General features: G+C 41.2%; 1 protein-coding gene across 1 annotated transcript in view; it reads right to left on the bottom strand.

The window, feature by feature from the left end:
* Positions 1-24,219, bottom strand: part of larp4b (La ribonucleoprotein 4B) — a 144,021-nt gene that overhangs the window by 72,178 nt on the left and 47,624 nt on the right. The window contains exons 3-8 of the mRNA XM_068014971.1: positions 7,272-7,407; positions 5,444-5,608; positions 4,058-4,151; positions 2,996-3,132; positions 2,813-2,916; positions 1,563-1,673 (exon numbers count right to left, since the gene is read on the bottom strand). Of these exons, the coding sequence (XP_067871072.1) occupies positions 1,563-1,673; positions 2,813-2,916; positions 2,996-3,132; positions 4,058-4,151; positions 5,444-5,608; positions 7,272-7,407 (747 nt within the window). The remainder of the gene's footprint in view (positions 1-1,562; positions 1,674-2,812; positions 2,917-2,995; positions 3,133-4,057; positions 4,152-5,443; positions 5,609-7,271; positions 7,408-24,219) is intronic.

Genomic DNA, 24,219 nt, shown 5'->3' with positions numbered 1-24,219 from the left:
ATGAAGGAACATTATAGTTCCAAGTCAAGTTGGTGTGTGGTTTGGAGGGGAACTTGCAGGTGGTGGTATTGCCATGCACCTGTTGCCCTTGGTCTTCTAGCTAGTTGAGATCATATGTTTGGAAGGTGTTGAAGGAGCCCTGGCGATTTGCTGCACTGCATCTCGTACACACTGCAGTTATGGTGGGTCAGTTTAATTCCTGTACAGTAGATAAGGGCTGTACACAGAACATCTGTCCTTCAAATACATTGGTATGAAAATCACCTGTGTTTTTTTTGTAATTATGTAGAATATATTTGGGTCATATGGATCCAATTAGGTACTAGTCTACAGCACAAAACTACTCTTAATTCAAAGAAGCTGCACAATGGCAGATGCGAATGGTTGGAAAGGAGCAATTCTACACATGTGCAGTCGAGGATTCTCTTTAGACTGATGCACTGAGACAGAATGAAGGACAACCATCACCCTGCACTGAAGTGGGCCATGCCTGACCAAGGAGTGCTCAAATGTTAACACTGGGTGCTTGAAGTCTTCCATTTCCTGGGAATAACATCCCTAACACACATTTGAGTATACATCCTGCAACCCTCTCCTTCAGAAGTTCAGCCATCAGCTATACTTGTTACTTAAAGAAAAAAAATTAAGCAGAACGTTTAAGGGGTAAATTGGCTTGGAGGAGTTAGTGAGATGCATACACAATTGAAATAAGCTCAGCCTACTCATTCAGTTAGAATCCTCCAATGATCATCTTCAGACATCAACTCAGTTTCTACATGCTAGATTTACTAAGCAACATTCAAAATTGGAACTTTAGAAAATTAAACCACAGAAGTTAATTATTTGAAAACACCTTATAAATGGTACAGATGCAAAGTTTATTTGAAAAAGAAAATTAAAGACCAACTATAATTATATTTGCAAGTTGTTTATTCTGAAAGTTCAACTGTTCCAAGGATTGTTACTTACATTTTTATTTATGAAAGGCTTTGTAATTATTGCTGCAGCTTTGAGGGCAAAGTGGGACAGTTATTTTTGTAATTTTCTGTGTATTGTTAGGGGTGTTACTTCCAGCAAATGGAAGACTTTTCATTTCAAACATCCAGTGTCAACACTGAGCACTTCTTGGGCAGGCATAGTCCACTTCAACGCAGGGTAAAGTATCCGTCATTCTGTCTCAGTGCATCAGCCAAAAGAAAACCCTCTACTGCACATGTGTCGAATTACCCCTTTCCAACTTTTCACAGCTGCCATTGTGTAGCTTCTTTGAATCAGGAGTAGTTTTGTGCTGTAGACTCAGATGCAACTGGATCCATACGACCCAAAATGTATTCTACATAATTACCAAAAAATCACAGGTGACTTGCATGCCATCAATCTGGGCTCATTTCCAGCCCAAATCCCTGATGTGAAAGGTTGTGTCTGATCTACTGTACTAAGTTTAAAGAATCTTATAAGGTAGCTACCAGAACTTGGTGTACTGAAAACCCTTGGGGAGGTACAACTAAGTATTTACACTGCTAAAAAAAAATTTTCAAAGTCTCGACAGGAATTAGCTTTACCTGTTGTGCATCAGCCTCTGATTCAAAGGTGATAAACCAGTTGTCATTGTAGGCGAACTCACAACTCATGAACTTCGGGAAATTTTCGCCTTTGAAGAGAGCTTCTACCTCCTGGGGTAAAAAAAAAAATCAGCTAGCTGATTATGGTACATACATACTCCATGCAGATAGGTTCTACCTAATAAGATTAATTTCTCCCAAAAGTAGACAGTTCCTATCCACATACTCTTAATATGCAATTACCTTTAGTCTCAACCACTCGGGAGAAGCACGTATATAGCCGAACCTTAGCAATGCCCCTGCACTGATTTCCTACCATGTAATTTATATTGCTCCAGTGTACTGGGATATTAACTGTCTCAATAATCAAGCCATTTTACACTGTTACGAGTAGAAAAATTCCACAAAATAGAGTTGATGACAGTAGTTACAAGCAAAACTGCTGCTATGTTCTTTGTACTATTACCCTTTTGTGTCAACAAGTTTCAAAGTTTAGGACCAAAAGTCCAAATTCTTTGAGATAAAGTCTTGAGTTTTGGTTCAAGGGATTGTTGTGTCATCTTAAGATTTATCCAATACTGTTACCTGGCAAGGAGGGAAAAAAATACCTTTCAGATGTGGTAAAAGCCATCTTAACCTAAGTGAGCAACCTCCAAATCTCCCACTTAAGAATTTTATTCTGCAGATCAGCAAAGAGACTTATTTAAAATTAGACCTTCAACATATTATCCACTGGGGTTGGCTACTGAACAATTGTAACATCTGTAACTATTTAACCCATATGTGGAATTGCCTCTTTTCACTGACTAAAATATTCACCAGCCAAAAGGCACCATTTATTCTGCATTCCCAGAAGGGAGAATTTGCCCAGATGCAATTCATTTCATTAAAAAATCTTAATCTACATTTGTACTGAAGTAATTGCACAACAGTGATCCTCGATTCCTCTCATGGATTTGGTAGGAACAGGTCAGCACTATGGCACCTGTGCACCAAGGAATTGAATAGTGATCTAATCTATCAGCTTGGTTTCCTGTGTGCTGGCTATGGTACTAATGTTACTGAATAACTCGCTTACAAAAATTATGCTGGATCTGCTTGTCATGACACCCCATCTCACACTAACTTCTGGATCCTATTTTGATAGCTTTTGTAGATTCATAATCTTCCATGCAACATTTATTGCCAATTTTTAAAATTCAACTATAAATGTAGTCATTTAAAAATAATTGTTTTTGTTCAGTTCTTACCTCAATGGGTGTTGACTCTGGTACTTCACGTAGAATGACAATGCAGCGGTTTTGATTTGGCCTGACTTTCTCTCCCTTCTCATCCACTTGGACCAAAGGCAATGCTAAATGAATTATAGGGTATTTTCAGCAACAATTCTCTTCAAAATACTGCTTTTTACATTGTATGCAATGCAAACTTACATCTCAAAACGTCAATAATCAGGTCTACATCTGTGCTCAGTTTCTTCACATGGTCCAGGTTTGCTACAGTCAGTATTGGCACATACTGGTCACTATCCATTTGGGAGACCAGGTACATATCAGTAGCCAAATTTTCTCTGCAAAAAAATTACATTCAAATGTGAACAACCAGAATTTCAGTTACATTTGTACCCATTTCCAAGCTCTATGCAAATTTTAAAGGAAACGTTCACGCTTTGTATGCCTTGATAGCTACTTACAGTGTGCCAGTGAGCTTTTGCAAGTTACAGGGTAAATACACATAGCTCCACTGACTGAATGGTAAAGTTGCAACTTGAGTATTTAACCAGAGACCAGAAGCCTGTAGGATCAATTCCTGGTTAGTTCATCTGAGCCATGACAGAAATTGGGTCACAATTAGCCTCCACGTCCTTGGAGAATAAAGAATTTAAGCAAACATTTCTCATCACTGTCCAGTGACCCTTGACGGAACACATGTCGAATTGAGGCATGGGATGAACTGAGTTTGGTTTTGTGTTTTACAAAGTATGTACAAATGCCAATGGTCAGCATGATCAGATCTGTATTGATTTGTGTGGATCTTTATCACTGCATTGGCTCTAGTGCTAATGTTTACCACATGCTGTATTCCTGAAGATATAAGAACTTTGCTAGATCTGCTCCCATTCCAAGTTGGGCTAACTTCTGGATCCTATTTCTTTGATAGCTTTTCAAGATATGTAAGTTTCCAGCAGCTTCTGGGGGAGGAGAAAACACTTTTGGGGCAGGCTTCATTTTTAAGAGATGATACATTTGGTTCAGATATACCTACTCATGTATTTGTTCATAATGTTGGATACCTAAGACATGCAGGCACCCAATACTAAGTTGATTTCTTGCAGTTCAAAATATATCAATGCTTGTATGCAGAATTTGTACAGTACTTCTGCAATACTGAAACAGGTTCTATTTTTGGAAGCTGGTGGGGGAAAAATCAGAGATTAAATAATATGTCTGTATAAATCAAAGAAAAATTCAGAGCTAAAAAGTTCAAGGACTCACCGAGACAAACAGAACTCGAGTGTCTTTTTCAGCAGCTCTCTAAGATCTTCTTGACCAACCGTCTCCTGCTCCAATAAAGACTGATCTCCTCCTCCTACAAACCAAAAGAAAAACCATAGTTTCTCCAGGAAAAATGCACTTGCATACAATACCAGACTTCAAATTAGTCTACCACTGTGCAACTTATTAATCTCTCATACAGGTTTCACAGCAGAGCCTTTCATTGTAAGGCATTCATTGATGATAGACAGATAAATTACATTAGTGCCACATCCAATTTTACCACGTTAATTTACAAATTTAAATCCTACCATGAGAGGAAACCCAATACAGCAATTTGTGTGCAAGGTCTTGTCAGTTACAAGTTGGGTTAGGATGAAAAATTTTGCTGCACATCTAAATCAAAAGCCTAACCAGCTTAGATGCCTTCAAGGTAATTAAGTAAAAGGGAAAAAAGTTTGCAGAAACCAACATCTAAATATAATTTCCTACAATACAACAGTGACAACCCTTCAAAAATACTTCATTGGCTGCAAAGCACTTTAAGACGTTCAGTGGTCACGAAAAGCACAATATAAATGCCTTCTCTTTTTGGTGAATATAGTGGCTAGGAATAACTCACTAGGAAAGCAGTGCATGATATCCCAGACGAATGACTGCTCATTGGGTAGAACAATGAACACCAGAAGCAGATTGCTATGATTAACCTCTCAAGTATGCTCCCATTTATCACAGCATTATGCAACAAGATGAAAACCTCCAGTTCACATAGCAGTACACATTTTAGATTAAAAAATCTAGAACTGAAAATACACAACCAAAAAGCTACCCCACCAAAATTATTAAGCTGTATTCTTAACCCATTAGAATAGCGTCCAGAGACATTAGAAACAATCGTTTAGTTTGGGAACACACTGGGCCCTGAAATGCAAGGAGTCCTACAAACAATTCCAAAAGATGTGCAACAGCTTGAATTGCACCAACACACCCATGCAGACACAAGATTATACTATTTACAGGACCAAGTTGCCATCTATTCAAAAGGTCAATTTAGACTCTAACCTGGCAAGAATAAATACATTTAAACATAAGCACATGTTGTGCAAATCAACATATGGAATATGTTACCAAGGAGGCCATTGAAGCCAATGTGCTCCATGCATTCCTTGTGCCGTTCATTTTGGTTTAAAGTGAACAAAATCTGACATGCTAACAAAATTATAGAAATCCACTGTCCATTAAATTGGCAAACATCACAAGTGAGGACAGATGACAATTATTCAAACTGGTCCTGTAAAATTATGAGAAATGCAATGTACTATGAAGCATGCTTTTATGAAATGAACTTGAGAATCAATTCATTAAACTACAGTGCAATTTTTTAACCTGTCTGTCTGGTTCCATGCATTGTCTCATATTCAGAGTAGAAAGAGTCAGAGCACTGGAGTGTTACAGCATCCAGATCTGGTTGTTCCGAGGAAGGAAGAGTCAGAGGGGACTCCTGTGATGAACTTTGAAATGATTTGCCAGCATCACCATTGGTTTCAAATCCTGTCAAAGGCAAAACAGTATAAAAAAATTTTTTTTTTTTTTTTATTAACAGTAAGCTAATCTTATTTTCATCACCTACGTCAAAGATTAAGAATTTCTTCATTCCCACAATTCACACCCACCCTGCAAATGTTCAACATTTCAAAGAATCACACATCACAAGAAGTCAATGGAAACTGTTTCACCCTATCTACACGCTTCATAATTTTGAACTCTGCTCCGAAATCTCCTTCACCTTCTCTGCTCTAAGGATCTACTTACTTTGGAGGTACAATGAAGGTTCAACATTGGTTCCTGGGATGAGAGGGCGGTCATAAGGGATGAGTAGAATTGGGCCTATATTGTGCAGTTTAGAAGGATGAGAGGAGATCTCAATCAAAGATTTAATTCTGAAGGGGCTTGACAGGGTTGATGCAGAGAGGTTGTTTCCCTTGGCCGAAAAGCCTAGAACCAGGGAAGTGGGGGGGGGGGGGGGGGGGTCGTCACTGCCTCTTGATATGGGGTCAGCCCATTTTAGGACTCAAATGGGGAGGAATTTCTTCAACAGGATTGCAAATCTTTGTCATTTTCTACTTCCAGAGGGCTGTGGACATGCAATTAAGTATATTCAAGGCTTGGATACATAGATTTTCGGGCACTAAGGGAAAATCGAGGAATATGGAAAAGGGCAAGAACGTGTAATTGATGCAGATCAGCCATGATCTTATTGAACAGCCAAATTGGCTCAAAGGATCATATGGTTTATTCCTGCACCCATTTCTTATTTAAGGAGAACAATCCCAGCTTCTCTAGTCTCTCCTCATTAATCTAATATACCACAGGAGTTAGATTTAGTTAGACTGTCATTCATTTCAGTTTTCACCATTGCCACAGCACTGAAATGGGCCTAATCAGCGTTGCATAACAACCATCTGCATTTATATAGTGTCTTTTTAGTAAACACCCCAAGATATGCAAGCAAACAAAATAAGACATCAAGCCACATAAGGAAAGCTCAAGACAGGTGACTAAAGGCTTTGTCAAAGAGATAGGGGTCTTGGAGGACAGACGGAAGCAGAGGAGTTTAGGTAGGAAATTCCAGAATTAACAGAAATGCTGCCAATACGCAGGTCAGACAGCATCTGTGGAAAGAAACAGTTAATGTTTCAGATCGATGAGCTTTCATCAGAACTTTGGCCTGAAACATTAACACTCTCAACAGATGCTGCCTGACCTGAGCATTTCCAGCATTTTCTGTTTTTCAGATTTCCAACATCTGCAGTATTTTGCTTTCGTATTAGGGAATTCCTGAGCTTGTGCTGAGGCGGGGTGAACATACAGGAGGTGGAAATAGGTGGTCTTGGTGTTGGCACAGATTGGGGTCAGCAGTTCATCAGGGTCAGATAGGATGCCAAGGCTGGAAACAGTCTGGTTCCGCCTCAGTGGCCAGGGAGAGGATCAGAGTTTGTGCTGGGGACCAAAGACAATGGCTTCAGACATCCCAGTAGTGAGCTGCAGGAAATTTTTGCTCACTTAATATTGGATGTCTGACGAGCATGACAAATCAAAAGTTAATTGTTAAGGTTACTTCTAAAAATGTATCAGCTGGGCATGTTAATGTATAAAATTGCATGAGAGAGTTTTATTTTATTTTAAAACTACAAATCACTAGATAGTTCCTTACCTTCTGGGCAACTATCAGGAGCCCCCAATTGTTCTTCCCAAGTTTCACAAGCATTGCTTGCAGCTGCATCCAGATTTAGCACATGATTTGCCCATACTTTGGCATTAGGATTCAGCTCCGAAACCTTGGCCGACTCCTACCAGAAGAAAAGTTCCACTTAAAAACTCACATTTATGAGAGCAGTTAATAAAGCATACAGTGTCCTGGGCTTCATTAATGGGGCATAGAGCACAAGAGCAAGGAAGTAATGCTGAACTTATATAAGACACTAATTCTGCCTTAGCTTGAGTACTGCGTCCAGTTCTGGGCGCCGCACTTTAGGAAAGACGTGAGGGTATTGGAGAGAGTACAGAAAAGATTCACAAGAATTGTTCCAGGGATGAGGAATTTCAGTTATGAAGATAGATCGGAGAAGTTAGAATTGATTTCCTTAAAGAGAAGGCTGAAGGGTGATTTGATGGAGGTATTCAAAATCATGAGGGGTCTGGACAGGGTAGATAGGGAGAAACTGTTCCCACTCATTAAAGGATTGAGAACGAGAGGGCACAGATTTAAAGTATTTGGTAAGAGAAACAAAAGTGACATGAGGAAAAACTTTCACGCAATGTGTGGTTAAGGTCTGGAATACACTACGAGTGTGGTGGAGGCAGGGTCAACTGAAGCATTCAAAAGGGAATTAGACAGTTATATGGAAAGGAAGATGTGCAGGATTATGGGGAGAAGGCAGGGGAATGGAACGGAGGGAATTGCTCTTTCAGAGAGCGAGTACGGACATGGGCCAAATGGCCTCCTTCCACATTTTAAGAATGCTTTATTAAAAGTCGCGATCACATAATCAAGTAAAACTTGTTCCAGAAACCGTTAATACTAAATCTACAACCTCAGAGCAAGTGTTGCAGCTATAAAATAGTGCACAAAAACAGAATAAGCTTTTGAATAATTACGCTTTACAGTATTAATTTGACAATTCTTCCTCATTTACTGACAACTTACATTTAAATGTAACCTTAAGTCAGAAAAAGGTGCTGCTAGACACTTCACAGGAAAGGAAGTAGCACATACCAAGTCTTAATGGAGATGCTTCCAAAATCGGTTTAAGAAATAGGCTTTCAGAAGTCACACTGGATTGGGGTGGGGGGTGGTGCATGCAGGGCTGACAGTTTTACAAATGTAGCTCCACAAGATAGACCCGTAATGCACTTCAGCTCTATGAAGCAGAGGTTTACAGCAGGTAAAATTAATCTGCCCAGCCGCCTGGTAGTTAATCTAAATCTAATTGGACTCTATTATTCTTCGCCAGTATCTTCCGCTGCTGCAAATGTTGTCTATTCTTCCTGTAAAACATGCACTGCTTTATGCTACAGCTACTACTTTGGCAAAGCATTCCATGTTGATAAACTTGTGTAACAAACTTGCTTCTTTCCTTGCTGATGCTCAACACTGACTCCCCAATTACAGATAAGGGTTTGATGGGGGGGAAACCTATTATTTAAAAATCACTCTCCACATCAGTAGAAATAGTCTCAATATCCGACATAATCCCATTGGAAGCTATCCAAGGCTAGAATTTCCTTTCTACAATGAAGCATTGTAAAAAACACTAAGTCACCAACACATCTAATAAGGATAAACTTCACTCGGTAGTGAGGAGTGGAACTCTAACTCAGAGTGTAGGAGGTAATTATCAGATTCATTTAAGGGGAAGTTCAATAAATACGAGGGAGGCAGGGAATAGAAGAATATGTCTATAGTGTGAAATGAACTGAGCCAGCGGCGCTTGAGGTGGTTTGGCCATGTGAGCCACATAGAAGATGGCAGGATCCCCAAGGACACATTGTACAGCGAGCTCGCCACTGGTATCAGACCTACCGGCCGTCCATGTCTCCGCTTTAAAGACCTCTGCAAACATGACATGAAGTCCTGTGACATTGACCACAAGTCGTGGGAGTCAGTTGCCAGTGATCGCCAGAGCTGGCAGGTAGCTATAAAGCCATAAAGAGATTTAGCAGTTGGCAGGAAAAAAGGACAGAAGCGCAAGGGGAGAGCAAACTGCGTAACAGCCCTGACAACCAATTTTATCTGTAGCGCCTGTGGAAGAGTCTGTCACTCTAGAATTGGCCTTTATAGCCACTCCAGGCGCCGCTCCACAAACCACTGACCACCTCCAGGCGTTTACCCATTTTCTCTCGAGACAAGGAGGCCAAAGAAGAAGAAATGAACAAAGGTGTGTGAGAAGGTTCTGATGAAGCAAACACTGGTATGGACTGATTTGGCCAAAAAGCCTGCTTCTGTGCAGTACACTTTTATGTAAGGCTATTTAGCACTCCCATGACCATGTCAAGTGTAGTTAGTTTGTCTCAGTCAGCACTAACCTCAGAGTACACTATTTCCAAGTCTTGTCCATTGCAAGAAATACCCACTGAGAGGTGCGGACAGGGAAGTAAAAGAGGAGAGGTGACAGCAGAGGCAAATTTTAGATGCAAAACAATCTACTGCAACTTGCAGAATGCGGATGGAGGGGTGGGATAAGATTTGTGGAGGTGGTCTATCATAAAAAAAGTTTAAAGAATTGCCTTTTACTTTCAAATGGGCAGACTGGGGAGGGGGTGAAACAGTAATGCACGAGGTGATCAACCCAGGTCTGGAGTGGGGATAACAAAACTAGTTGCAAACCAGATGTGCAACCTTAGGGTGCAAGGACAATATTAGGTACAGAAAACTAGGGATGAAGGAAAAAGCAAGTCTGACAAGTGGAGAGCCAGAGGAGAAAGTTGGTAGTTTGAGGACAAATTAGTGAAGCAGCTTTGTGAAGCAAGGGGGAGGGGGGGGGAAAACACTAGTTTCTGTTGCTCCTCCCAGCAGAGGGCAGCTTACACTGTACAGATAAAAGCAGTCTCACACCTGGTCTATATAGAATTCCAAATTCATTAAGGACTGGGCATTCATCTTTCTTCCCAATATTGAATTCTTTACACAAGATTGCTTATTTTATGGTGTACTTTTATACATGTGCATTCAAACTCAGCTATGCTTCTCCTACCCAGTTTGGAATGCAAATATACAATACACAGTCAACGTTAAATTTTTCAACCAACTCAAATGTGTAGTTATTGTAAGCAGACAATAGACATTTAAATTGATTTAACTATATTCTCATTCCATAGTTAACCTACAGCCTTTAGAAATTCTATGTATTAAATGTATTACATGGGAAGGTGGTGACAGTGGTAATGTCACTAGACTGGTAACCCAGAGCCCCAGGCTTAAGCTCTGGGGACATGGGTTTGAATCCCACCACAGCAGATGGTGGAATTTGAATTCAATTAATAAGTCTAGAATTAAAAGCTAGACTAATGGCGACCAAAAAACCATTGCTGACTGTTGTAAAAACCCATCTGGTTCACTAATGTCCTTTAAGGTAGGAAATCTACTGTCCTTAGCTGGTCTGGCCTACATGTGACTCTAGACCCACAGCAATGTGGTTAACTCTTAACTGCCCTCTGAAATGGCCTAGCAAGCCTCTCAGTCGTATCAAACCGCTACTAAGTCTCAGAAAAGGAATGAAACCGGATGGACCACACGGCATCGACCGAGGCACCAGAAACAAAAATGGCAAACCCAGCCCCGTCGACCCTGCAAAGTCCTCCTTACTAACATATGAGGGCTTGTGCCAAAATTCGGACAGCTATCCCACAGACGAGTCAAGCAACAGCCTGACAGTCACACACATGGAATAATATCTTGCAGACAATATCCCAGACAGCACCATCACCATCCCCGAGTATGTCCTGTCCCACCAACAGGACACACCCATCAGAGGTGTTGACAGTGGTATATTCAGGAGGGAATTGTCCTTGGAGTCCTCAAAATTGACTCCCGACCCCATGATGTTTGACCTGATGCCTTGAGACATGGGCAAGGTAAACTCCTGATTACTACCTACCACCCCTCCCTCCTCCCCACCCTCTTGGCTGATGAATCAGTGCTTCTCCATGTTGAACGCCAATTGCACGAAGCACTGAGGTAGCAAGAGCACAAAATGTATTCTGTGTGGGGACTCCAATGTCCATCACCAAGAGTAGCTCGGTAGCACCACTACTGACTGAGCTGGCAGAGACCTAAAGGACATAGCTGCTAGACTGGATCTCCAGGTGATGAGGGAACCAATAAGTAAAAACATACTTGACCTTGTCCGCACCAATTTACTTGTCACAGATGCATCTGTCCATGACAGTATTGGCAGGAGTGACCACCACAGAGTCCTTGAGGAGACAAGTGCCCATCTTCACACGGAGGATATCCACCGTGTTGTGTGGCACTAACAGTGCTAAATCGGAATGATTTCAAACAGATCGAGCAACTCAAAACTGGGCATCCATGAGGCTCAGTGGACCATCAGCAGCAGAATTGTATTCAACCACAAAATCAGTAACCTCATGGAACGGCATATCACCCCACTCCACGATTACCATTAAGCCAGGGGAGCAACCCTGATGCAATGGAGTGTAGGAGGGCATGCCAGGAGCAGCACAAAGCAAACCTAAAAATGAGGTGTCAGCATGATGAAGCTATAACAGGATTACCTGTATGTCAATCAGCAAAAACAGCATGCAACAGGCAGGTGTTACGACCAGGTGAGAAAGGCGTCTAGGGGCCCCTTTCAGCCTTCACCTGGTTTTAGAGTAACAGGATTTAATTTTAAAACACTGTTCTTAGCTCTCCCTTGGTGAATCTTTGTTCACCACTTTCCAATTATAAAGCAAAGAAACCAGCACAAACAGGTTTTCATAGGTTTAAAGAAAAAATATTGAAATTTATTAAACTTAAACTCTATTTTGGTGGATGCCAATGGATACACGACACGCCCACACTGGCATGCATACGTAATACACAAATGCAAAATAGAGTCAGAAAAGAGAAGAAAAATAAAGTGGAAAAGTTTGAGGCAATATCTGAAGAGGGTTTGTGTGGTGGTTCTTCGAGTTCACTGTAGAGTCCTTGATTGTAGGTAGATCTTGCTTTTTGTTAGGACCCAGTATTCTTCTTAAACCTGGTTTGCTGCAGGAGACTTTTCTCCTGGGTTCATGTGTCTTCAGAGGCAGAGATGGGAGGGAGCAGACAGGAGCAATCTTCTCCATCCAGGAGCAAACAGACAGTTCAAACTGTTTGTACAATTAAGAAAAACCCAGGTTGCCAAGCAGGTTAGTCATGTGACTAACTGGTCTGACCATGTCTTGGATTGCATTACCTTAGCAGTCTCTGGAATACTCTTCATACACAATAAGTGATTGAGGTCCATTGTGGGTTGAATGTGTCAGGGAATGGTCTCGTGTCCTTCCAAGCACTCTTAATATGCAAATGTCTTTTCCAGCCACAGCTGATTTGTTTAACAAGCCCTTTCTTCACTCCAGTAACAGTTTAAAATCAACGTGTCTCATTCATGGCAGGTGGGAGCCTAGCATGACAGAGCTAAGCAATCCCACAACCGAAGGATCAGATCCAAGTACTGCAGTCTTGCACAGTGGTGGGCAATTAAACAATTGACAAGAGGAGGAGGCCCCACAAATATCACCATCCTCAAAGTTGGGAGAGCCAGCACATCAGTGCAAGAAAAGGCTGAAGCATTTGCATTCATCTTCATCCAGAAGTGCCAAGTGGATGATCGTGGTCTCCTCCTGAAGTCCCCAGCATCACAAATGCCAGTCTTCAGCAAATCCAATTCACTCCATGTGATATCAAGAAAAGGCTGAAAGCACTGGATACTGCGAAGGCTATGGGCCCTGACGACATTCCGGCAATAACAGTGAAGACCTGTGCTCCAGAACTAGCCGTGCCCCTAGCCAAGCTGTTCTAGTACAGCTACAACACTAGCATCTACCTAGCAATGTGGAAAACTGCCCAGGTATGCTCTGTGCACAAAAAGCAGGACAAGTCCAACCTGGCCAATTACCATCCCATAAGTCTACTCCCAATCAGCAGCAAAGTGACAGAAGGAGTCGTTGACAGTGATAACAAGTAGCACTTGCTCAGCAATAACCTGCTCACTGATGCTCAGTTTGGGTTCTGCCAGGGCCACTCAGTTCCTGACCTCATCACAGCCTTGGTACAAACATGGACAAAAGAGCTGAACTCAGGAGGTGAGTTGAGAGTGACTGCCCTTGATATCAAGGCAGCATTTGACCGAGTGTGGCATCAAGGAGCCCTAGCAAAACTGGAGTCAATGGCAAGCAGGGGGGGGGGAAACTCTACGTTGGTTGGAATCATGCCTAGCACAAAGGAAGATGGCTGTGGTTGTTGGAGGTCAATCATTTCAGTCCCAGGACTTGGCTGCAGGAGTTCCTAAGGGCGGTGTGCTAGGCCCACCCACCTTCAGCTGCTTCAATGACCTTCCCTCCATCATAAGGTCAGATGTAGGGATGGCCACTTGTGATTGCACAATGTTCAACACCATTCGCAACTCTTCAGATACTGAAGCAGCCCATGTCCATATGCAGCAAGACCTGAACAATATCCAGACTTGGGCTGATAAGTGGCGAGTAACATTTGAGTCACACAAGTACCAAACAATGATCATCCCCAACAAGAGAGAATCTAACCATCTCCCTTTGACATTCAACGGCATTACCATCACTGAATCCCCCAACATCCTGGGGGTTACCATTGACCAGAAACTGAACTGGGCCAGCCACATAAATGCTGTGGCTACAAGAGCAGGTCAGAGGCTGGGAATTCTGCAGCAGGTAACGCCTCCTGAATCCCCAATGCCTGTCCACCATCTACAAGGTGGAAGTCAGGAGTGTGATGCAATACTCACCACTTGCCTGGATGAGTGCAGCTCCAACAACACTCAAGAAGCTCAACACCATCCAGGACAAAGCAACCTACTTGATTGGCACCCCATACACCACCTTCAACATTCACTCCCTCCACCACCAACATACAGTGGCAGCAGCATGTACTATCTACAAGATGCACTGCAGCAACACACCAAGGTTCCTTCGACAGCACCTTCCAAACCTGTGACCTTTATTACCAAGAAGGACAAGGACAGCAGATGCATGGGAACACCACCACCTGTAAGTTTCCCTCCAAGCCACACACCATCCCAACTTGGAACTACATCACCGTTGCTACACTGTCACCAGGTCAAAATCCTGGAACTCCCTTCCTAACAGCACTATTGGTGTACCTACACCAAGGACAGCAGTGGTTCAAGCAGGCAGCTCATCTTAAAGGGCAATTAGGAATGAGCAATAAATGCCGAGCCAGCGATGCTCACATCTCAAACAAAGGCACCCCTAGGTAGCAGTGATCATATGGTTGAATTTTACATTCAGTTTGAGGGAGACAAGTGGGACCAAAATAACTATTTTAAACTTAAATAAGGGTAATTTTGAGGGCATGAAAGCAGAGCTAGCTAAAGTGAACTGGCAAATTAGGTTAAGGGATAGATCAATAGAGATGCAGTGGCAGACATTTAAGGGGATATTTCAGAATAGGTACATTTCAACAAGAAAGAAAAATTCCAAGGATGGGACCGCCATCCACGTTTAACTAAACCAGTTAAAGAAAGTATCAAACTTAAGGAAAAAGCATATAATTGCGCAAAGATTGGAGGCAGGTCAGAAGATTGGACAGAATATAGAAAACAGCAAAGAATGACAGATCAATAAGGAAGGTAAAATTAGAGTACGAGAGAAAACTAGCTAGAAATATAAAGACATGGCAAGAGTTTCTATCGATATTTTAAAAAGTTAAAGTGAGCGTTGGTCCTATAGAAAGTGAGCTTGGGGAATTAATAATGAATAATAAAGTGATGGCTGATGAACTGAACAGGTATTTTGCATCCATCTTCACTATTGAGGATACAAGTAACATCCCAATATTAGCTATAAGTCAGGAAATGGAAAGGAGGGAGGAGGTCAAGAAAATTTCAACCACCAGGGAAGTGGTACTGAACAAATTGTTGGAGCTGCGGGCTGACAAGTCCCCGGGTCTTGATGGACTTCATCCTAGGGTGTTAAAAGAAGTGGCTAGTGAGATAGTCAATGCGTTAGTTTTAATTTTACAAAATTCCCTAGATTCAGGGAAGGTTCCTTTAGATTGGAAAACAGCGAATTTAACTCCTTTATTCAAAAAGGGAGGGAGACAGAAAGCAGGAATCTACAGGCCAGTTAGCTTAACATCTGTCTTAGGGAAAATGTTAAACGCTATTAAAGACATTATAGCAGGGCACTTAGCAAAATTGAAAGTAATCAGGCAGAGTCAACATGGTTTTGTGAAAGGGAAATCATTTTTAATTTATTGGAGTTCTTTGAGGGAGTTACATGTGCTGTGGATAAGGGGTGCTACAAAAGGTTATTGCAGAAAAGAAAAGCTCATGGTGCAGGAGGTAACATTGGCATGGATAGAAGATTGGCTAGCTAACAGGAAACAGCAGGTACAGAGTAGGCATAATGGGTCATTTTCTGGTTGGCAAGATGCAAGGAGTGGTGTGCCACAGGGATCTGTGTTGGGGCCTCAACTTTTTACCATTTATATAAATGACTTTGATGAAGGGACCAAATGTATGGTTGCTAAATTTGCTGATGACAAAGATACATAGGAAAGTAACTTGTGAAGAGGACATAAGGGGGCTACAAAAGGATATAGATAGGTTAAGTGAGTGGGCAAAGACCTGGCAAATGGAGTATAATGTGGGAAATTGTCCACTTTAGCAGGAATAAAAAAATTATCTAAATGGAGAGATATTGCAGAGCTCTGAGATGCAAAGGGATGTGTGTCCCCTAGTGCATGCATCGCAAAAGGTTAGTATTCAGATACAGCACATAATTAGGAAAGCTAATAGAATGTTATTGTTTATCACAGGGGAATTAAATACAAAAGTAGGAGGTTATGCTTCAGCTATACAGGGAATTGATGAGACATTTGGAATACTGTTTACAGTACTAGTCTCCTTATTTAAGGAAGATGTAAATGTGTTGGAGGCAGTACAGAGAAGCTTTACTAGACGAAGACCTGGAATTGGCAGGCTGTCTTATGAGGGAAGATTGGACAGGCTCGGCTTGCATCCGGAATTTAGAAAAAGAGTAAGAGGCGACTTGATTGAAACATACAAGATCCTGAGGGGTCTTGACAGGGTGGATATGGAAAGGATGTTTCACCTAGTGAGGGAATCTAGAAATAGGGGTTGCCCATTTAAGACAGAGATTTTTTATTTTATTTAGAGATACAGCACTGAAACAGGCCCTTCGGCCCACCGAGTCTGTGCCGACCATCAACCACCCATTTATACTAATCCTACACTAATTCCATATTCCTACCACATCCCCACCTATCCCAATATTTTCCCTACCACCTACCTACACTAGGGGCAATTTATAATGGCCTATTTACCCATCAACCTGCAAGTCTTTGGCATGTGGGAGGAAACCGGAGCACCCGGAGGAAACCCACACAGGGAGAACTTGCAAACTCCACACAGGCAGTACCCAGAATTGAACCCGGGTCGCTGGAGCTGTGAGGCTGCGGTGCTAACCACTGCGCCAGTGCCGCAGAGGGTCGTGAATTATCTGCCTCAAAAGGCAGCGGAAGCAGAGTCTTTGAATATTTTTAAAGGTAGAGGTTGACAGATTCTTGATAAGCAAGGGGAGGAAAGGTTAGAGAGTAGGTGTGGAGTTCAGCCATGAACTTACTGAATGGCGGAGCAAGCTCAAGGGGTCAAGTGGCCTGCTCCTGCTTCTAATTCGTATGTTTGTACGTACATGTGAATAAAAAAAAAGTGCTGACAAATTGTGCTACACAGGTCACAGCATTTTTTGCTATCTAACTCCAATCCAACTAAAGGATAGTAAATGTTCCATTCACAACAGCAAGTAGGAACATAACTATATAGGTCAGAGATACATAAAGTTCTAGACTTGTTTTTGGACAGCAATCGATAGATAAGCAAAATTTCAAGTTCAGTAAGTATAGAAACTAAGAATCAGTGGCAACAGGACAGAAGGCCAACAGACCTAACCAAAAATACAAGGTTTGGGATCCTCACCAAGAACTCTGATGCGCAATAGTTTTCAATGTCAGAGATCTAAACCTCCATGCCCTATTCCACTGTGACCATGCACTTGAAAGGGAGCAATAATACATTTTTAAAGGCTTCAGCAAAAACACTTTGGATCAGTACAATGCTTATGAATACCAATGATTTAAGATGGCAATATAGCAACCTTATCCACTTCATTTACACAGGATATTTTACCAACTTGGTATTTTTCTATTCGGTTCTGTTCAGCTCACTCACCACTACTGATCCTAAATTACCGCTCACCCAGGAGCTGTGGAGGCATGAGGCCATTTTAGGTGTTTATGTACACACAAATCAAAAGCTAGCAAGCCCAATGGAAAGTGGTCATTTATCTCAGGATTTACCATTTAACCATGAGGAAGTGATGCTTCAGTTGAACAGAGCCTTGGCGAGACCACATCTACAGTTCTACATTCAGTTTAGACAAAATCTCAGTCAATATAAATTGGCCTTGTAAGCAGTACTGCATAGATTTATCAAACACTTGAATGATAAGATTGAAATAATTGATTTGCATTCCCTCAAATTTAGGTGATTGAGGGGTGATCTATTCAAGCTGTTTAAAATAAGGATACAGATGAGTCATGATCCAATTGAATGGCAAGGAGCAGCGAAACAGCCTACTCCTGTACCTACGCTACCATCTCCTGCTCCATTATTGGAGACTAACTTGTGAAGCGCTACATTGGTGCACTTATAAAGGAAACGTTTATAAAACCTCATCACCTCTCCTTTCCAGCTCAAAAAACTTACCTCAGTCTTCAAAATCTCTAACCATATCCCTCCATCCTTCACTGCTCAGTTCTTCCTCCCTCCTTGTATTCTTCTACAGGAGTCACTATAATGGCAAGTTTATTTATAAATACCAATATACTTTATAGTCTTTGCTACAGCACTCCAAAACTAATCTATGCCTTGCTCATTTTTCTTCAAAAATTAGTCCAATGTTCCCTTAGAAGAAATGATCTTAACCTCAACCACTGTGATCAAGTATTCCACATTTCAGCAACACATTGTGCAAATAAACTTCTCCAAACCCTCATTTCATGGAAATTCATGACCTCATATCTATAAATTCACTCTATAAAACAATGGTTTTTTTTAAAAATATGATTTTCTTCATTCCAGCGAAATAGTCTCAGTATCTCCAGTCTTTCCTCATAACTATAATCATACTGGGGAATTTCTGCTGTACGGCTTTACGGTCCTTCCTTTAACTGAGTGCCTGAACTTGCACAACACTGCAGTGACCTGGAGAGGGTGCAGAGGAGATTCACCAGGATGTTGCCTGGGCTGAAGTATTTCAGCTATGAAGAGACACTGAAAAGGCTAGGGTTGTTTTCCTTAGGTCAGAGAAGGCGGAGAAGGGGGGGGTGGAGGACATGATTGAGGTATACAAAATTATGAGGGGCGTCGATAGGTTAGATAGAAAGAAACTTTTTCCCTTGGCAGAGGGGTCAATAACCAGGGAGCATAGATTTAAGGTAAGGGGCAGGAGGTTTAGAGGGGATTTGAGAAAAAAAAAATTTTCACCCAGAGGATGGTTGGAATCTGGAATGCACTGCTTGAAGAGGTGGTAGAGGCAGGAACCCTCAACATTTTAGTATTTAGATGAGCACTCGAAACGCCATAGCATACAAGGCTACAGGCCAAGCGCTGGAAAATGGGATTAGAATCGTTAGGTGATTGATGGCCGGCACGGACCCATCGATGGGTCAAAGGGCCTGTTCTGCGCTGTATAACTATGACTTCACTAATGTTTTGTACATTTTTGTTAATATTTGTACTCATGCCCTTAATTATGAAACCCAAAATGTTGCTGGTCTTTATAGCTTCATCTGCCTTGCCTTTCAGTGAATTATTCTGAATTGCTTTCTATGTATTTGATAATTCTCCAGTTACTCCATAAAATGCTGCAGTATACCAGAGGCTATGAGAAAGCAAGCAAAGCTAGAATCAAACACAAAACGACACTCTTGGAAGGAAAAAAAAAAAAAGAGGTAACCAAATCATTAATGGAGACCCAAGTGTCAGCCCTGCCATTAGCTAATTGTGCCACCACCCCATGTTTCTAAAAGAGAAGCGAGATTGAGTTAGGTGCAATATGCTTTGACTGTTGTCTGAAATAATGTAGCATAATGATTCATATCTGGCTTCAGCTCCCACTGTGCTTCTCGATTTGTTTTCAGAGATTAGCGAAGTGCGTATTGGGGCACATGTTAAATACACTACATCCAGATAGATCACAAGAAAATCCTATTGCAATACAGCATGGCATAGAGATACTGGGAAAACAGAGACTATAATTATTGTAGCCAGAGAACTAGCAACTGTTAAAAATTGCCAAAAAAGGAAGAGAAACGAAGGTCAGAAGATGGAATTGGGCAGGAAAATGAAGGGAAAAAATCCTCTAGCTTGCAACCAAGGAGGGGACGAAGGACAATGTGAAGCCGAGAACAAAAACACATTAATGTAGGTCGAAAGACAATTAACAACTATGCAGTGGTGCAAAACAACAATTTTGAGGATTCGAGTTCATTAGTTGAAGGTGGTGCTAACACAGGCATGGCTCCATTGTGGCCAAGTGGAAATCTCATCTGATTTTCCTGGCCTTCCCTAGTCCCTGGACATGAAGGCCAAGTTCAGCAATTCACTGCTTCATTAAGCAATATTAATAATCTCAGTGGTGAAATCCAAGACGATCCAATTCTAAGGAAACAAACATTGCTGCCTTAAAGCCTGGTCTTAAACTTGACATTTAGAGCCAAAAATTCAATAAGCAGTGTTACTCAAAAGGTTGGCTGCACTTCAAGACTGAATATAGAAAAATGTATAGCTCCCAACTGATTCTTAAAAATATAAAAACTAAATTTGAAATGCTGAAACTCTGAAAATTAGAACAAAGAAAGGCAGGGAACTGTCAGTACCGGACTAGAAAACACTGGCTGACTGGAGTGTGCATCTTCATCAAAACTGTTGTTCAAAGTTTTATGCACAGGTCCAGAGCCACAACTACTTATATCTGCTTGAACACTGCTTAAATACAAGGTAATAACTTTAGTTGAAGAAAAAGTCAAATGTTTAAAAATTCACGTTCATAAATAAGTTATTCACTTCTAAAAAGCATCAAAGTTGAATTTTGAGTAGAAAGTTGGATTGCCGTTTGATTGAAAGGACAGTTTCCTAGACGCAGCATTCGAGATGAAAGGACAAAATGCCACCCTTATTGCTTCTGAACTTACTGAATGAGCCATGTTTAATTTGTAGTACATGATAGTTGGACTGTTACGGCATGGGGTCTCAAGTTCAAATTCCACCTTGAATTAAATACATCAGGGGAAGCAAATAGCCATGAAAGCTGCCTCATCTGACCCATGACTCAATTTCTAAAAAGTCAATTTGCTAACACATACAAAAGTTACCATTTTAGCCATGCCGAACATGGGATTAAATAGGTGCCATTTGAAAGATATTCTCAGTCTGGTCACATGCATTGAGCCAATTCCAAGGATGCACCCCATTAAGGCCTTTGGGGATATCAACATTTTTTGATGCAACTGATTGGGTTACATCACTTTTTTGAGAGTCGACCTCTTTGGTAATTCCAGAGAAGCTGTTGCTCCATAAGTAACGGGCATGGCTGTCTACATTTATCTTCAGCTGTTCAAAAAATATGCGCTCAGCTACATCTTCAAGCACTGCGCCAATTTCTGGATTGATAGTCCATGGTGGCCTTATGTCGCTTTCTAAATTGTGATCTATTTTAATTACATCTCCAGACTCGTTCAAATTGACTGCCATCACATCCACACATCTCTCATGGCTTTTCATCTGATGTGCTATGCAAAAGCAAACGGGAAAAAGATGAGACCAAGTATAGTGAACAGAACAAAGATTCTGCTGTTCTGTTTTCAGCAGTCAATATGGCTGTAAGTAGTAAGTACATTACCATTGCTAAAGATTCCAGCTAAGACAGGAGGTATTTCATATGAAGGAATTGCCACATATAGCTATGATCTACAAGATCGTTAACAATAATTTCACATGATTCTGTTGATGTATACAATTCAACAGCCTCCTCCTCTTTTGAAGCACTAGTAAAAGGAGGGCTCTTTTCCAGTGCTAGGGCATTACCTTGAGAACACTTCCCTTACTTTGTTTCAATTTCAAAGATAGGTGGATTCTTCAGACTTACCCAATAACTTTATGGTTTTAGAGCTTGTGTCAAACATAACTTGCTGAGCTTAATTTTGCACAAAGCTCAAAACAGAATTGTAGGACTCATTTGTAATCCAGTCAGCATCAAATGTTTGTTTCAAGCTTTCAGGCTTTTCATCAGAACACTGAGATGCACCCATTTACAAAGCTAGTTCTGTTCTCGATCTGTTGGATATTTTGCAGAGTCCCGGATCCTCCAAGTGCTACATTTGGAGATGAAACTTGCCTCCATGTAGTAAGATTATTTTGAATCTTATGGATGTGTTCAGTTATTCCATTCGATACATTATCTTTCAGACAGCTAGTATATTGTTTTAAGCCAATGCCAGCATTGTTTTCTACAGTATCAGAGAAACCAGTTTCACTACTTACAGCCATATTGACTGCTGAAAACAGAACAGCAGAATCTTTGTTCTGTTCACTATACTTGGTCTCATCTTTTTCCCCGTTGGCTTTTCATCTTTGTTTCTGTAGGTGGTTCAGAATCCCAGATCGCACTGTTAGTTGGCAAAATAGTTGCAATTTCATCCAACTTTGTTAAAGCAACACAGGCACTGCAGCCAATGTCAAATGGCTCAGACGTATATGCATTATACATTTCAACAACTGCATCTTGTTCAGCTGAAAGATGAAGTCTTGAATTTTCCAATATAGTTTCTTCAGATGTGTAGGGCACCCTCGATTGGAAATCAGCTTGCAAAATGTCATCAATGCAGTGATGCAAGTTTTCCACCACTTTGGTTACCACTGCTTCTTTAAGTAGCTGCTCCTCAAATGGCAGAATTGATACAAGCTACAGCACCTAACTTCAAAGAAATGGAATTCAAACTCTTCCCTGCAGCTTTCATATGCTCGAATACTTGTCCAACAGAAGGTACAGGTAAGTACTGTATCAAATGCATATCTGAGTATTTGTCTTCCAGGTGTTCCACATACACATTTACATGACTTAACTCAGCAGTTCGATTCCGTTGCAGTTCAGTCTCACTCACCTGACTGGCAACCTCGGTTTCCAGGAAATTAGACAGTACACTGACTGCACCGCTAGGAATTAGGTCACCTTCATGACATTTATTTAGCGTTCGGATTCGTTATTTTTTCTTCTGAAGCAGCGACAGGCCGTAAATTATTCAACTTTGGCAGCACTGCTCGCCTGGTTACAAAGGAGTCGGAGATAATACTTCTGCAGTTTCTTACCCCAAAATGCTGCAGTACAGCAGTGTTTGGATACATAATACTTTTGGATTCCAACATATTGAGCTTGCATTGTTGATGCACATCAACCCTGTGCCTTCAAAATTAGCACTATATTTTGCAGGGTAGTCTGTCTCTTTCTGGTTTGCCTCACACAGATGGGAGCATTTGACAGGATTGTAAATATTTGCATATTTTGAAGCACAAGTGTCTGAACTGATGAAGTCATTTACTTCAGTCAACTTCGCAGAAAGTAAAGACTTTACAAGGCTGTGGTACTTTCCACATTTAGGTAGAGAATCAAGATTTCCCATTTCATTTTTGGCCATTTCTGCAGATACAAGTGCTGGATTTGATTTTGGCATCAGTAATAGTGCAGCTTGAGCTGCATCAGGGTATATTTCAGTGGAAACACCATGCTGTTTCACGTTGACGGTGGAAGTGGACATAGATTGTGCTACGCGAATTGCTTCCTGTTCAGAAACAGCTGCTCTACTCAAAGGACCGGGTCTTGAAAAATCTACAGCAGTAATAATGGACCACGTAAGGCTTTGCTTTCTCTCAGCTCTAACAGCTGAACAGCACAGAGCAGAAGCAATTTGATTATGAGGAAAAACAGGTGCTCCTTCATTTTCTACATCCTCCAGATCTATTGTGCACATGCAATAAAAACTGGTTTTTGATTTATCTACTCCAGAAGACAGGTTACTGGTATCCAAGAAATGTTCTTATATATTATGCCGTGCTGTATTATATTTAATTTCCTCAATTTTGCTACTTTTACCACCAACTTCAATATAAACCTCGCCTATTAGTGGGTGACATTAGTTCTTGCTGCTGCGCATGAGAATTCTCAAAAATCATCTCGCAACTTGTCAAATGTGTGTCATTTAAGGAAGCCTCTTCCTCAGGGTATGACAGCACAATCTTATCTTCTGAATGATTATGGCCCAATTGAGACAGCACATCTTGAACATGTTCAGTTCTGTCTCCCAACATGCATTGTAACAGGAGTGCATGACTGTCTGTGGTACTTTTCCAGATCTTCCTTTCCTTTAACATCCAAGATTTTCTTCAATGGATCAATGCTCTCCCATAGAGATCTTGTTTGTACAATTGACAAAGGAGGATAGTTTGTCAGCAAGTCTTCACTAACTTTGCTTGTAATATTTTCACCCTGCTGCAGGCACATTTGATTATGGTAAAAGGGTTTTTTTGTTAGCCAGAGGCAGATTATGCATCTGTTCTTCAACCACCGTTGATTGGTATCCACATGTGCATTCACAATATGTGCAGCCTTCAGCTTGCCATATTCTTGAGCCTGTTCATTCAAGTTCCCATTTTCAGTCACTACTTTAAGTATCAACCCTGGGTTCTGGATCCAGTTTTCAGTATCGCTTCATTTCTTGCTGTCAAACTTGTTCCTTCGTTGACATCGCTGGTCAGCAAAGG

Source organism: Heterodontus francisci, chromosome 2 (genome assembly GCF_036365525.1).
Source record: "Heterodontus francisci isolate sHetFra1 chromosome 2, sHetFra1.hap1, whole genome shotgun sequence".
NCBI lineage: Eukaryota > Metazoa > Chordata > Chondrichthyes > Heterodontiformes > Heterodontidae > Heterodontus > Heterodontus francisci.
This window is presented reverse-complemented; position numbering and strand designations above follow the sequence as displayed.